At 42.2% G+C, this 17,298-nt stretch overlaps 1 protein-coding gene across 1 annotated transcript in view; it reads right to left on the minus strand.

The window, feature by feature from the left end:
- Positions 1–1,478, minus strand: part of plod1a (procollagen-lysine, 2-oxoglutarate 5-dioxygenase 1a) — a 36,033-nt gene extending 34,555 nt beyond the window's left edge. The window contains exon 1 of the mRNA XM_047361875.1: positions 1,126–1,478. Coding sequence (XP_047217831.1) covers positions 1,126–1,216 — 91 coding nt within the window. The 5' untranslated portion in view covers positions 1,217–1,478. The remainder of the gene's footprint in view (positions 1–1,125) is intronic.
- Between the last annotated feature and the right edge of the window lie 15,820 nt (positions 1,479–17,298).

A 17,298-nucleotide genomic window follows, 5' to 3' on the forward strand; every position in this document is an offset into this window, starting at 1 on the left:
CTACATAAAGAGTTTGATGCTATGACTGCGGAAAGATGCCTGGTGTTGCGCTTGCATAGCAGGAGCACTTAAGAAGCACATTTAAAAAAGAATTTTGGTAATAGAACAGTACTTAACCCAGTAAAATATCATTTGTCTTATAAGGCTCTCACTTTGTCTCTTTCAATCAACTGCGGACAATTTCTGCTGTTTGATATTTTCTCAACATCTCCTCTATAAAGTCCAAGTTTCGATAATAAACGACCATCATCTCATTAAACGTGGTAAATATTTGATGATGCAAGAAAAAAGTTGCCGGAGGCTTTAACTAGACCCGTCCACGTCAGCGACATGGAGGGCTTCTTCTGATGCTGAAGTTAGTATCTGATTAACAACTTCGCTGATTTTTAAAATACTAGCACAGGTCGAAACTGAACTGGATTAACAAAATATATAACAATGTTTTGGGGGGAAAAAATATCCATTCAGTGTAAAATCAAGTCATGTGGTCCTAATGCTAAAAAACCCAAAACACCACAATTCCTCGTTTGGTATATCACAAATAGAGTAAATAATTCACAAATAACTGATTCTGTGATCAATGTACACTAGTTCCGGTTATGTTTAACCTGTCACAGTTATTACTTAACAATTGAAATCATTAAACGCAGTCATTTATTATAGTGCTGAATCGGAAGCTAGCTTCAGCACCGTGCTCTATTTTACAAAGTTTTAATCGAGCAAAAATTTCAGATTTATCACAAACTATTTGATTAAAAAAACAACTTTAAAAGAAGCAAAAGTCACAAGATAAAGTAGTCTAGTATGGAGAATCATAACTCGGCATCCGTAATAAGTCCCAAAAATGAAAGCGTTAAGGACTAAAAGTTACATTTTCTAACCGGGCTGATATCACTGCGCAGCGCGGTGCCGTTTAACCTACAGCGAATCTGCTGAAATGTTCTGTAGCAGGACGGATACCATGCAGCGGTCCAGCTATCAGCACACCTAGCGAGTCTTTACCCAGAGCCACACAGGCTGCTGAGGAGCGTCAAACACCGCGCTGTTACGTCGAGACAAGCCGCATTCTGAACGATAAAACCCGGTGATAATGTGAGCGGGGCTCCGGCGGAATACTCCACTTACCGTCCGGGATGCGCTGATTTTCACTGTTTGCCAGCGAGGATAGTGCACATAAAAAAACGCACGAAAGCAGAAACAGAAAGAGGTGGTTCATGTTAACCAGAGTTTAGAAAAATATGTAGCAGAATCCCGGTTTGATCGTTAGAAGACTTCCTATTTGTAGCTTAGGCCCGGACAGTGAACCTCGCTAACTGTTAAACCTGCAGGTCTGCCTGGACACTTCTCCTTCTGCCTCTCTGCCTCTCTCCACCCTTCTACGCTTCCTTTTTCTTTAACCTGCGGGCCTTTTACTCTCTTCACATCAGACACATTATTGTAAAACGATTACAGTCTTGTTGTTGTGACGTCTTAAGACATGAACGGGGCACGGTGTAATTGAACCACCCTCTCCATGAATGGGTGGGATAAAAGCTTTTTGGAAAGGAAGACATGGTCCTGTTTGGAGGACATGAGTCCTTGCACGTAGACTTTCTCCCTAACACAACACTGTCCAAAAAGGCTGAAGTTTTGACTAATTCTATTAACATTGCACGTCCATGCCAGACAGATCTTGTCTTGGCCTTGAATTAAAAAAAATATATTCTTTGCACATTAGCTTCTTTTTCATTATTATTATTATAATTTTTTTGTTAACTTATCTGTCGATTTACAAAGAATTATTATCCTCCTCTCTCTGTTGCATCTGCAAAACATTAAGAGGTAAATCCCACAAAGCTGCTGGTCAAAACCTTGTCCATTCCATGACCACCCCTTTAAAAAACTCAAAATATGAAACTGGACAAGTGGACAACTGCTGTGTCAAGGAGAAAGACAATAATATTGATCTTACAGAAGCAATTGTTTCTCTGGGAATATTTAGAATGCATCTGGGTTCTTCATTTTACATAAGGAAGATTTTTCAGTAGAAGTTGGCCAATAAAGTGGCATGTTTCAGATTGTCAAATCAATTATAACATACAAAAAATACCCTTGATAAATAAAAGCATCATTAGAAAACTGTTTTTAGTATTTACTTAGGGAAAAAAGCTACCCAAGCCAACAATGGAGTATGTATAAGTTAATCGCACCCCCACCCCCCAGATAAGAAATAAAGTCACTGCCAGCTATCAGTCTTGCAAGGGTTACAAAGCCTAAGATGTCTGGAATCCAGCAACCCACAATGGGGGTCATTATCAACAAATGGAAAAAACATGGAGAACATTCCGTGGAGTGGTGGGCCTACCAATTGCTCCACAGTGATGTAAAAGACTCATTACCAGTTATTGCAAATGCCTGATGGCAGCTGTTGCCACAAAGGTGACACAAGCAGTTATTAGATTTAGTGGACTTCATCATATAGGGTCAGGTTGGCTTTAATAGATTTTTATTCTTTAATAAATGAAATTATTTGAAAACTGAATTTTGTAATCAGGTTAAATGATATTAAAATTGGTTTTACCTGAAACATGTACATTTGATATAAAACAAGCAAAAACAAAAAAAAAATCTGTGAGCGGACAATACTTCATGGCATGGCATATCAGACATGGATAAATAATAGCAATACTTGGAGTTAAAATGTTCAGCTCAATTCAGTTTTATTTACCGTATTTAGTGCCAATTCACAACACATTTCAACGCACTTTACAAAGTCAATTTACTTTACAAAATATTCAACCTCAGGCTTACATACTAACAGACTTGCCTGTGAGCAACAAAAGGTTGCCGTTTGCAAGAAAAATGTTTACGCAAGGAGTACCAACAACTGGCTGCTTCCATATACTACACCGAATTACAACAGCATATCCCTGAATGAGGTCCAGTTCAGTCCAAATTAATTCAGTTTAATCCAGTTCATTCCAGTGCAAAAAACAAAATAATACAGTCACGTTAAGATTAAATCCAGTTACACCACAGTTCAGGTCAATCCTGTTGTAATATAGTACAGTCAGATTCAGTAGGTCGGACAAGGCCAACAGGCAGACACCTTCTGCTGAACCAAGCTCGGGCTTATCTGGCAGGGATCCAAGACACAGAAAAACATAAACATGGCATATTGTTCTTTTTTTTTTCTTTTTTTTGTTGCATATTGTTCTCGTAGAATCTCAAGGAATTATCAGTAAACCTGTAGCTTAAGAGTGATGTATTTAAAGCACGAGTGTTAAAGTCCACTCCTCCATGGACAGTGTCCTGCAGCTTTTAGAGTGTCTATGCTTCAATATACCCAAATTGGATGCTGATGTAAATGACAGTAAACCAGCCATCAGTCTTCCCTGAAATACTCTTGGTGCAATACCAAAGGATAAATCCCTTCCTTCAGATCTGGGAAACTTGTGGATGAAACAGCAACCAGCAATACAGAGATATTTCTTTTCAACCCCAGGACCTAGGAGAAAACAGCAGTGGATTGTGATCACAACAAATGATAGCGCCAAACCAACTGAAAACACAGAAATTCTTCTAGAAAACAGGTTTGCTCCACTTCAACAGGACTCTGACTCCCTGAAAGAAAGCTCATCTTTGTACACCAGCAAAAGGTATGAAAACCGATTGCACTCTAAATGGTTTCCTTCTAAAGTGCCTACAAAGAACCATCCAACAGGCCACAAACCCTAAGAGTGGGTGATGGAACCGTGAATGAGATGAAACACTTTTGGAGCAAGAAAAACACCAAATTACTTAGTTTTGTCAATCATATCTTGTCTGATATCTCACAGAAAATATATTTGATCACAGATCAGCGTCCAACAGTGAAAAACCTCATCATGCACACAGGAGCCCTTAATGTTGTAAAGCAAAAATCGGAAATCTTGAAAGTGGATCTTATTAATTAGCTGAACAAAGTTAAAGGTCTCAATATCTAGGTGTTTTTAAGTGGACCTTTACCAACGTGGAGATGAGATATTCAGTAGACTGCTAATGCTCAGCAAATGGCTTAAAAAGTGTGCCACAAAATCTGTGAACTTCATCGACAACTTCACCATTTCTGGGAATGAAGGCATCTTTTCAAGAAAGATGGATTTTGTCTTAAAAAGTCTGGAGTGCAATGCGTCACTATCATGTTTTTTTATTCTGTGAATCAGACACCAGCAGCCCCCACCACACACAGGAGAAGACAAGAGAGTGCACAACAACTGGTGCTCTGAAGGACAACTGCAGCCTGCTGAGATATGGATGAACCATGGAGGACAAAATGACCCAGAAAGAGATTTCTACATCACTACAAAAAGTGGAATCTCCTCGGACTCCAACTGGAGAACAAGTAGACCCCCCTTAGCCCCAACAAAGGACCTTAAACCTCTTTCCCCCAGGCCCCCTCCACTGCTCAACTCTCTCCACTCAGCACAGACTTCTCTTACCAAACCTCACATTTTCTCCAAAAAATCCCCATCATCTGAATATATTACCTCGGCTACTTTACCTATTTCAATCTCTCCCTATAGAACTGCCAGACCCTCAATTCCAGGAGTGGGACAGATTAATTTCACGATACATCTGGCAGGGTAAAAGGCAGAGAATTAAATATCAAAATCTACAATTATCTAGGAATAAAGGGGGATGGGCGCTCCTTTTTCTTAAAGATTACTATGTAGCTGCACAATTGAGACCACTTGTGTGTTTATGCAACACAAATTATTTTGCTAAATGGAAATAAATTGAAGAAGCAACAACAAACGAATTTCCAATTCAAGAATTAATTGGTGAAAAGATTAGATTGGACAAAATAGAAAATTAGAAAAATCCATTTATAGCTTTATCTCTTAAATTATGGAATAAGACAGTACAATGTAATAATTTAAATGACGTGGTAGGACTGCTGAGATGGTGTGGATATGATAAAGACTTCACCCCCAACGGGTTGGATGTAAGGTTCAAAGAGTGGGCTTCGTAAGATTTGACTGCATATCGTACCCAGCTAAGTCAAGGGAAAATGAACAACTTTCAAACATTGAAAACAAATTATGGGTTAAATAATAGTGACTTCTTTAGATTTCTCCAAATTTAAAACTGTATTGAAAAATCGTTGAAGAATACAAAAGTATAAAAATAGTCATTTGAATAGAGTATTTGTGGATGCCTACATTGCAAATAATAACCTTTAAACAATTTCAACACTCTACAAAGGTCTCTGCCAATCAAAAGGAACATTGTGCCATGTGAAACAAAAGTGGGAAAAAGAGGGCAATTTAACAATATCTGAACTGGAATGGATATCAATCTGTGAGGTACAGTGGAAAACATCTAACTCTATGATATGGAGGGAAGAACATGGTCAGGTTTTTCAAAACTCCAATCCAAAGAGAACATTTTACTAAATCAGCAACCTGTGGGAGTCAATGTGGAGGACAAGAAGCAAACCATTACCACATATTTTGGACACGCCCTTTTGGAATGAAGTTGATGAAAATTTAAAGAAGGTGTTTCACATGGACATACCCTTTCAGCTAAAATCATTGTATCTATGTCTACTACTTGGGTATAATGTGACATATAAAATTAAATATTTGTTTCAAATTTTGAGTGCGGCAGCCAGGAAAGCCATTACTAGGAAATGGCTCAGCCCCCATAACGCTATATGAGTGGTTTATAATCATATATGATATCTTCAAACTAGAGAGAATAACATTTAATATCAGATTACAATAAGACAAACTTGAGGAAAAATGTAGTAGGTCGATTGAGTTTATCACAACTATAAGGGAAGATTTTATTTAAATCTGATGTAAATGGTGATTGTGTTGTATTTCCATTTTTGTATAAATACTGATGTACATCAATGGCACACTCCTTGGGTTACATGTCACGTCTTAAGTGTCTTTTTTGCACTAACAAAAACTTTAAAAATAAAGAAAAAAAAAAACCATCACCGTCCATCTACTAAGAGTTGCCAAGCCCTACCCACCTCCTATACATAGTCTCCTCTGCATATCAATGATGATGAGCCTGTTTGTGTTCAGGGCATTCTGGAAACAAACTGATATGTACAGGACCCATCTGGTAAGATTACCAGCAGTAATTGTTTCCAGGAAAAGCTTAGGATCCTGATGGGAGAATGCTGTAAAATCTCTGTTCTAATACATAACAAAAACATCAAAGCTAATAAGATACGAAACAGTAGACAACTGACCTTAAAATCTATTCCTTGTCAAGCGCAACTTAATTAGGAATGTACAGATGTGCTATAATTTTAAGTTGAATAAAAACAAAACTGAAATTAAAGCTGCAAGCAGCCTTGAAGGCCCTCGCACCTCAGCGCAACTCGGCCTGTGCAGCGACCGCGGAAGCCTGGCATCGCCTCCTACATGCCACACATGATGACACCGCTTCACTTCAACACGTCGCCAGTAGGTGGCACTGTGAGCAACATGTCATATGATCTTCGGTCATGCAGAGTTTCAGTCTGACAAAAAGCATTCAAAATTTGGAGTAAATCGGATCTTCCAGAAGGACGCTGCAGTCGCTAGTAGACCAAATATGAAGCCGATAGCTCAAAATCAAGGGTCAGCACACAACTTCAGTTACTACATCTAGAAACCCCTGATCAGGCCTAAAATCTGAGTGTAGTGATGGACACAAACCTGAACCTTCAGAGGCACATAAAGACAGTAACAAGGTTGGCCTTCTATCACCTAAAGAACATTTCCAGGATTTAAGGACTAATGTCCCAGTAAGATCTTGAAAAACTCATCCAAACATTTATTTTTAGTTGAATTGATTACTTCAACAGTTTTTTCACAGGTCTGCCTAAAAGGTCAATCAGACAGCTGCAGCCCATCCTGAACGGTGCTGCCTGCATGCTCACTAAGATTAAGAAAGTAGAGCACATCACCCCAGTTCTAAAGTCCTTCCACTGGCCCCCTGTATCTCAGAAAATATACAAAAATATTCAATGTAGAATATATATATATATATATATATATAAACTGAGAGCGTTTGCCTAATAAGAGGATACTCATGTCAGTATAAACTCGATTCATAAAAGAAAAATTAACACTTGATACACCATATTTTTTCGCGGGCTCGGTATCGTACCGTAGAATACAAAGCCCCTGAGGTGTATTTTACGGAGCCCTTAATATTATTATTAAGTACCTCACTGAACAGTTGTCTACTTTATTCTTTTAAAACACATTTTGTTCCTAGATCCATATGAATGGATCATATGAAACAGATCCCAAATCTAACAAATACCACAATTATCAGGCTGAACCTGCCAGTATTTGTATCCCCATCCATATAATGGACAAACAGTACCCACATCCTTGATTAGTAGTTCACAAAAAAACTTTTTATGATGACCTTCTACTGCTGACTTTTTGGAACTGATAGCTCTTTATACAGTGGAGTTACAAGGGTACACCAAAATATCAGGCTGAATCTGAACAGTTTTCCACATTCTTGATTTTTATACTTAAAAACATTTCTTTTCATTGATTTTCTATTCCAAAAACTTTGGATCATTTCCCTCTGAACAAGCAGAGGAAAAAGACTCTCATACTTTCTCCATGTTATAACTTTTTTTTCTACAAAAATACATAGATTTCAATAACACTGCAAAGTTAAAGAATGACCTGATTTTTTGGCTAGCAGCCTGAATGTAGCTCTGTCACAGAATACTCAGCTTACAGAGTATAAAACATGGTATTGTTAACAAAACAAAATCCACAACATAAAGCAGATTGTACCTAATCAGAATCAGAATCAGAAAAGCTTTATTGCCAAGTACGTTTTTGGACATACAAGGAATTAGTTTTGGCGTAGTCGGTGCAATACAATACAAATTAAACAGTATAAACATATCTACAATATAATATAAATATATGTGCACAGTTTTAAGTGAGTGAGAGTAAATATAGAGCAGTATAAGATGCAAGAGCAATACAATAGTGCAGGTGATCATTGTGCAATTACTATTTTCAGTAAACATGACAAACTTACTTTTTCTATTTACAGACCAAACAAAGAAAATCTTCTTCAACAGGTATTATTCAACCTCAGTGCAGCATTTGACACTGTTGACTACGGGTCAACTGGGTCGGTCTTTCTGGTCTTTCTGGTACAGCACCGTAATGACTGGTTACGGTGATCAGATGTTTAATAGGAATTAATAAATAAATGATGGTATGATTGAGGTTGTCCAAAATATGAAAATACCTTTTATCTAGTATTGGGGTAGATTTAACAGGGAAGGACCATAAAGGTCTAATTTAGGTAAATATAATCACATTATTAATTATGTAATCTGTCTCCCAGTTTCACCTGTACCACACTCCATATATTCACAATCAATCTGTTACTCATCACGGAAACATCCCATTCATGTCCTCATCTGTTGTCACGCTGAACCTGTCCAAGCCTATCTGTCAAGCCCGTTCATGTGTGATCCAAGTTGTAAGCTTTGCTTTTGAGTTCTTTTATTAAATTACTTTCTACTCACTCCACCACACGGTTTCCTGTCCATCTGCATTCCGGGGTCCGCTCCAATCAGGTAACCCGACAATTTACTACAGTCGACACTTTCACCAGGTGGGTTGAGAGAGCTGAAAGCAGAATCAGAGAACAATTGGCTGAAAGTTTGTGCTGATACCAACATGACATGGCTGGAGGTGCTGCCTTGGTGATGTTTTCTATGAGATCATCACCCTCTAAGCACATGGGTTTGACACCACATGAGCAGCTGACAGGAAGAACTGTGCTCCCCAGTGTCCACCCAAGCTGGATTCCCAGTGGGAAGATGTAACACTTTATGTTTAACAATTGTAATCTGTGAAGTTTTTGTCTCATAACACACAGGAGGCATTGAATAAAGAACCAAGGGGAGAAACTCTGGAACAGATTGCAACTTGGGAGTGGATATATAGAAAGGTGTTTCACAGATATTGCAATCTTGACTCCAGTTGGATTGGACCTTTTAAAGTGGTAAGCTCCACCACATACAGTGTGTAGGGAGTGACTACCTGTTGACTGGCAGGAAAGATGTACCCTGGTTACCCTCTCCATCCAGGATGCCCTGACGCCGATTGGCCCACATCGTCGGGGGTACGTTTTCAGAAAATGTTGTTTTTGTATTTGTCACATACAGTGCCTTGCGAAAGTACTTGGCCCCCTTGAACTTTTCAACCTCTTGCCACATTTCAGGCTTCAAACATAAAGATATAAAATTCAAATTTTTTGTGAAGAATCAACAACAAGTGGGACACAATCGTGAAGTGGAATGAAATTTATTGGATGTGTCAAACTTTTTTAACAAATAAAAAACTGAAAAGTGGGGCGTGCAATATTATTCGGCCCCCTTGCATTAATACTTTGTAGCGCCACCCTTTGCTGCAATTACAATTCGCAAGTCTCTTGGGGTATGTCTCTAACAGTTTTGCACATCGAGAGACTGAAATTCTTGCCCATTCTTCCTTGCAAAACAGCTCGAGTTCAGTGAGGTTGGATGGAGAGCGTTCGTGAACAGCAGTCTTCAGCTCTTTCCACAGATTCTCGATTGGATTCAGGTCTGGACTTTGACTTGGCCATTCCAACACCTGGATACGTTTATTTGTGAACCATTCCATTGTAGATTTGGCTTTATGTTTTGGATCATTGTCTTGTTGGAAGATAAATCTCTGTCCCAGTCTCAGGTCTCTTGCAGACTCCAACAGGTTTTCTTCCAGAATGGTCCTGTATTTGGCCCCATCCATCTTCCCATCAATTTTTACCATCTTCCCTGTCCCTGCTGATGAAAAGCAGGCCCAAACCATGATGCTGCCACCACCATGTTTGACAGTGGGGATGGTGTGTTCAGGGTGATGAGCTGTGTTGCTTTTACGCCAAACATATCGTTTTGCATTGTGACCAAACAGTTGGATTTTGGTTTCATCTGACCAGAGCACCTTCTTCCTCATGTTTGGTGTGTTTCCCAGGTGGCTTGTGGCAAACTTTAAACAAGACTTTTTATGGATATCTTTGAGAAATGGCTTTCTTCTTGCAACTCTTCCATAAAGGCCAGATTTGTGCAGAGTACGACTGATTGTTGTCCTATGGACAGACTCTCCCACCTCAGTTGTAGATCTCTGCAGTTCATCCAGAGTCATGTGCCTCTTGGCTGCATCTCTGATCAGTCTTCTCCTTGTTCGAGATGAAAGTTTAGAGGAACGGCCGGGTCTTGGTAGATTTGCTGTGGTCTGATACTCCTTCCATTTCAATATGATTGCTTGCACAGTGATCCTTGGGATGTTTAAAGCTTGGGAAATCTTTTTGTATCCAAATCCGGCTTTAAACTTCTCCACAACAGTATCTCGGACTTGCCTGGTGTGTTCCTTGGTCTTCATGATGCTCTCTGCACTTTGAACAGAACCCTGAGGCTATCACAGAGCAGGTGCATTTATACAGAGACTTGATTACACACAGGTGGATTCTATTTATCATCATCAGTCATTTGGGACAACATTGGATCATTCAGAGATCCTCACTGAACTTCTGGAGTGAGTTTGCTGCACTGAAAGTAAGGGGGCCGAATAATATTGCACGCCCCACTTTTCATTTTGTTATTTGTTAAAAACGTTTGACACATCCAATAAATTTCTTTCCACTTCACGATTGTGTCCTATTTGTTGATTCTTCACAAAAAATCTGAATTTTATATCTTTATGTTTGAAGCCTGAAATGTGGCAAGAGGTTGACCAGTTCAAGGGGGCTTACACTGACTATGCTTTACTGAAATCCACACTTCCAGATCCAAGAAAAGGAGCACACATTTGAATCAAAGAATTTCTGACGGCATTTAATGGATAGGAAATGGCAATTGGTGATGGGAGAACCTGCTTAGCAGCTCACCTGGAGCAGCATGACAAGGACAAATCTACCCCTTTAGATCCCGTGTCACAACAGTTTTGGGTTACCCTTAGGACAGCTTTTCCTGTTAGAACAAAGAACTCTGACACAAATCAGTTGAACCAAACCAGTTTATGATGGAAGACAACGATCCATGTGTTTGGTGGGGACATGCTGTGCATGGACAGCTCTCAGCACCTCCTTAGTTTCTTATCCAAACAGAACAGCTTTGGATGTGTCCCTAGCAAAAAGATGGAGGGTACTCGTACTCGTACTCGTCGTCTTCCGCTTATCCGGGACCGGGTCGCGGGGGCAGCAGACTCAACAGAGACGCCCAGACGTCCCTCTCTCCAGACACCTCCTCCAGTTCCTCCAGGGAGAGCCCAAGGCGTTCCCAGGCCAGCCGAGAGACATAGTCCCTCCAGCATGTCCTGGGCCGTCCCCTGGGCATCCTCCCGGTGGGACGTGCCTGGAACACCTCCCGAGGAAGGCGTCCAGGAGGCATCTGGTATAGATGCCCGCGCCACCTCAACTGGCTCCTCTCGATGTGGAGGAGCAGTGGCTCTACTCCGAGCCCCTCCCGGATGGCCGAGCTCCTCACCCTATCTCTAAGGGAGTGCCCGGGCACCCTACGGAGGAAACTCATTTCAGCCGCTTGTATCCGGGATCTCGTTCTTTCGGTCATGACCCAAAGTTCATGGCCATAGGTGAGGGTAGGAACGTAGACCGACCAGTAAATTGAGAGCTTTGCTTTTCGGCTCAGCTCTCTCTTCACCACAATGGACCGGTGCAGCGCCCCCATTACTGTGGCAGCCGCACCGATCCGTCTGTCGATCTCCCGCTCCATTCTTCCCTCACTCGTGAACAAGACCCCGAGATACTTAAACTCCTCCACTTGAGGCAGGAACTCCCCTCCAACCTGAAGAGGACAAGCCACCCTTTTCCGGTCGAGTACCATGGCCTCGGACTTGGAGGAGCTAATTCTCATCCCAGCCGCTTCACACTCGGCTGCGAACCGCCACAGCGCATGCTGTAGGTCTTGGCTAGAGGGGGCCAGCAGGACCACGTCATCCGCAAAAAGAAGAGACGAAATCCACTGGTCCCCAAACCAGACCCCTCCGGCCCTTGGTTGCGTATAGAAATCCTGTCCATAAAAGTTATGAACAGGACCGGTGACAAAGGGCAGCCCTGCCGGAGTCCAACATGCACTGGGAACAGGTCTGACTTAGTGCCGGCAATGCGGACCAAACTCCTGCTCCGCTCGTACAGAGACCGGATGGTCCCTAATAAAGGGCCCCCGATTCCATACTCCTGGAGCACCCCCCACAGGGCATCACGAGGGACACGGTCGAATGCCTTATTCAGGTCCACAAAACACATGTGAACCGGTTTGGCAAACTCCCATGAACCCCCGAGTACCCTGTAGAGGATATAGAGCTGGTCCAGTGTTCCACGACCGGGACGAAAACCACACTGCTCCTCCTGAAGCCGAGGTTCGACTATCGGTCAGACTCTCCTCTCCAATACCCTGGCATAGGCCTTACCGGGGAGGCTGAGGAGTGTGATCCCCCTATAGTTGGAACACACCCTCCAGTCACTCTTCCTATGAAGGGGGACCACCACCCCAGTCTGCCAGTCCAGAGGCACTGTCCCCGACCGCCACGCAATGTTGAAGAGACGTTTCAACCATGACAGCCCTACAACATCCAGAGACTTGAGGTACTCAGGGCGGATCTCATCCACCCCCGAAGCCCTGCCACCGCGGAGCTTTTTAACCACCTCGGTGACTTCAGCCTGGGTGATGAAAGAGTTCAACCCCGAGTCCCCAGCCTCTGTTTCCACCACGGAATGCGTGATGGCAGGATTGAGGAGATCCTCGAAGTACTCCTTCCACCGCCCGATAATGTCCTCAGTCGAGGTCAGCAGTCTCCCGCCCCCACTATAAACAGTGTTGGCGAAGCACTGCTTCCCCCTCCTGAGGCGACGGACGGTTTGCCAGAATCGCTTCGAGGCCAACCGGTAGTCCTTCTCCATGGCCTCACTGAACTCCTCCCAGGTCTGAGTTTTTGCCTCTGCCACAGCCCGGGCCGCAGCACGCTTGGCCTCATGGTACCCGTCAGCCGCCTCAGGAGTCCCACAAGCCAACCACAGCCGATAGGACTCCTTCTTCAGCTTAACAGCATCCCTTACTGCCGGTGTCCACCACCGGGTTCTGGGATTGCCGCCGCGACAGGCACTGCAGACCTTACGGCCACAGCTACGGGCAGCAGCATCGACAATAGATGCGGAGAACATGGTCCACTCGGACTCTATGTCTCCAACATCCCCCGGGATCTGGTCGAAGCTCTCCCGGAGGTGGGAGTTGAATACATCCCTGGCCGAGGGCTCTGCCAGGCGTTCCCAGCAGACCCTCACTATGCGCTTGGGCCTGCCAAGTCTGTCCGACTTTCTCCTCCTCCAGCGGATCCAACTCACCACCAGGTGATGATCAGTGGACAGCTCAGCCCCTCTCTTCACCCGAGTGTCCAAAACATGCGGCCGAAGGTCTGATGATACGACAACAAAGTCGATCATCGACCTCCTGCCTAGGGTGTCCTGGTGCCAAGTCCACTGATGGACACCCTTATGTTTGAACATGGTGTTCGTTATGGACAATCCGTGACTAGCACAGAAGTCCAATAACAAAACACCACTCGGATTCAGATCGGGGAGGCCATTCCTCCCGATCACGCCTCTCCAGGTGTCACTGTCGTTCCCCACGTGGGCGTTGAAGTCCCCCAGCAGAATGATGGAGTCCCCGGGAGAGGCACTATCCAGCACCCCCGACAGGGACACCAAGAAGGCCGGGTACTCTGCACTGCCACTCGGCCCGTAGGCTGAAATGATAGTCAGAGACCTCTCTCCAACCTGAAGGCGCAGGGATACGACCCTCTCATCCACTGGGGTAAACCCCAACACGAGACCTCCATTAAGATGGAGGGTGTGTAGTATTATTGGAGAGGTTTGTTGTTCTTTTATTCCCAACCATGCAGCACCTGACGGATCCTTCATGATGGCCCTAAGAGGATTTAAATCACTATCCATTAAGTGAAAATCGCACTCAGGATTTGATGAACCATTTATAAATATGTTTTGAGACGTGGTTTGGAAAATGGGGAAACCTATTGGTGAGTATATTACTTCAATGATTATTGTAGTGATCGCAGTCGGCTGTTGTGCACCATGTATTTGAGCTCTCATCTTTAGGTGCATAGATACATCCGGCGGCTCCCTGGATGCAGGAGGATTGGGACACTAAAATAATATGCTAATTAAATAAATTTAAGTAAAAAAATAGAGGATATATGATTAAACTAATGGGCCTATTAACTATTACCAGCTAACTTCAAACTAGATTGGTTTATGGTTAAGACAAAATGACTCCTTTCTGGGCATAGGAAGGTTTTTAAGGGATGTTTGGGTTGACAAAATTGGCTACTTTGATTAAATGACGGGGGACGAAGTGAACTAATGGAGTCAGTGGTATTACTAATAGATCCGGTGTTTGAGCTGGCGGGAATGTGTTTTTCTTCTGAGTTTGATTGCTTTTTTAAGAACATCACCATTTAGCGTCCACATTAACTGATTCATACGATGTTAGACAACGTTTTTAGCTGTGCTTGTAGAATATAAACTATCTATGTGTGTAACCTGTGTGCAGATATAGGGGAGTCAAGCTTAGGGAGTGAAGTATAGAAAGTGCAAGGTCATAAATTAGTGAATGACAAGGGATTAACGGATGGGGGTGAAAAAGATAGGGGAGAACAAGCTTGCTAGAAGAGAATAACCAGAAGCACTCCTTATTTGGACATGAGGAACAAGTTATATTGTTGCTGGGAGACATCCACAGACAGAATGATTGTGTATGTGTACTGCATAGCAGCGAGGGGTATATAAAGGTATTGTGGCGCACCTCCAAAGGAGACAACACACAGACGTTTCCAGGTACCAGTGTAAGTGTGTGTCTCCTCTCTGAATTCAGATTGGTTTTAATAAACTTGTGGAAACGTACAACTGATCTCTGACTGAGGATTGTTCTTTGGGGTGCCAAATAAAAAGAATCGATGAGAAGTGAGGAGTAATGTAAGAGTTAACGGACGGCCAGTAACGTTTTCCTACCTCGACACTCCAGCCTGTTGTATTTTCTTTCCTTTCTCCTATTCATGCACATATAGCTTTGATGAGGTTAGATTTATCTCCACTTGGCATTGTCACCTGTTGCTTAGACACCACCAGGAGTCCACGAGAGAGATGGCGTTCCACCTTTGTGGAGAGGTGGAACCACGTGACAGCTGGAAGAAGATTTCCTGGTCATATATAGGTTTAGCATACACTCACAGGGTGAGTCCCTCACAGGCACTCACCAGATCCACTCTTCCCATCTCAGCATGCCACATTTAGAGATGCCTGGAATGCAGGGCCTTCCTCTGATATGGAGGTTTTGCTTACCCAAGAGAAGATCCCTCTCTTCTCTCCAGGGTTAGATATTTGATGCTCAAGGACTGTTTTATCTCCTTATCTCCTGTTTATTTTTAATTGCATTCACAGACTGCGAAAGAACTATAAAAGGCTTGGAAGGTCTAGACATCATACTGGTTTGATTGTATTCTCTGTCCATTCTGAATTCTTGCAAGAATTAATTAAAGTGCCACTTTGATTTTCACCGATCTCCTTCTTAACTGAATTTATTGAGGTGCATTTTTATTTTTCAATTTACAATGCCCACAGCCATCAGCATCTACAACAGCTCTTTGAAGACACCTGTATAAAATGAGACACAACATTTAATTTCCCTTTGGGATGAATAAAGTATTTTTGAATTGAATTAAATGATCTAGAACTCAGCCTAGCCAGAACTTGTAAAATAAGGCTCAGGGGTTCTGATGTGAGGGAGGTTAGGCAGGAGAAGCAGAGAGGAGAGATGATAGTGTCTGGATGGTGAAGCTCCAAAGTTTGCCTGAAGAAGTTACAATTCTGGGCTTTATGAGGAAGTTTTTGTTTCAGCCATGGCAATAAAGAGGACAAGGACTATAAAGCGCAAAACAACCTTTGAAGTTAATTTTAGGTTGGATATTGCATATTCGTGCTCCATAGATTCAGCGGACTAGTCTTCCCGTTGGACCCGATGCAGGTAGTCCGATTTCGGGCAGCTGCTCTCTGCCTACTCCTTTCTCCTGCAGATGCTGGTTCGCTAAACCACCGTCAATAAATGTTCAAACCAAACACGTCGTTTCATGGTGGTTTTGTTTTGTGTGTTTTGGGGGAAATGTATCTGCGTCTGAACAGCTGATTTTATGTGTAATCAGCTGGTTTAGGATGTTATTACATACAGCGCTCTGCCTGCATGTAATTCAGAAAGCTGATTTGTCCTTTTTCTTTTCTGTCAGCCTTCAGGCATGGTTTATGATCTGTAAATAGTAAAATTACATGTATGACCTTCTCCGGCCACTGTGGTTATTAATATTATTGTAGTTGCTCTTGAGTTTTATTAACTTTTCCCTGCACTGTCTCAACTAATTTCGCCTCCTCCCACGTCACTTGCAGTCTCTACTCAGCCCCGGTCTTACCTGCTCAGGAGCAGGCACCAAAACACTAGGTACCGGTGCGGAAAAAGCTGTAATGGAAACGTTCACATAGCGTTTTAGTTTCTGTTCCCACTTAACCTTCACATGTTGAGCAGAATGGTTCCGTGACAGTATCAAACTTTAATACAGAGTTGACACCGTTAGGTTACCATTTGTTTGTTGTAGTAACCCCTCCATTATAGATAGGTACTGGTTCCTTAGTTGCTATTTATCTATCATTTCCTGATAACTAATCATTTTACTTTTTTTATTATTTTGCATATAGCTGTTATGCCTCTTTCTGCTCATTGTTTAAACATGTCATCAACTGTATCTGGTTCAAATTTATTATCCCGTTCAACCCACCTCAATAGGCCAATTTCCCTGCCTACTTAATATTATTTGCTGATACTATATCAGGTTTTAAGGGTAAATTCTGTGATTGAATCTAGTTCCAGTTTTTCCCCCTAAACAATAAGGAATATTATTTTCCCCTAATATTGGTTGAATGGGATGTTTATTACTTGATATAAGATGTCAAGTAATAAACATCTAATCTATTCCAATGAGTTATACACTGTGGATTACATCAGTATGCTATAAAGCTCAATTGTGCTGCCTTATAATATACATACCTTCTGTATTAGGGTTTGAGTGTTCAAAATAAAATAAAATAAAATAAAATAAAGTTGTTTTTTTTTATCAGATTAGGGAAAACTTGCTGTTCTGAATTCATGTTCCTTGTTGGCCAGTTTACCTTTCACGTCAGATTTCC

The sequence above is a fragment of the Girardinichthys multiradiatus genome, chromosome 1 (genome assembly GCF_021462225.1).
Source record: "Girardinichthys multiradiatus isolate DD_20200921_A chromosome 1, DD_fGirMul_XY1, whole genome shotgun sequence".
Taxonomy (NCBI): Eukaryota; Metazoa; Chordata; class Actinopteri; order Cyprinodontiformes; family Goodeidae; genus Girardinichthys; species Girardinichthys multiradiatus.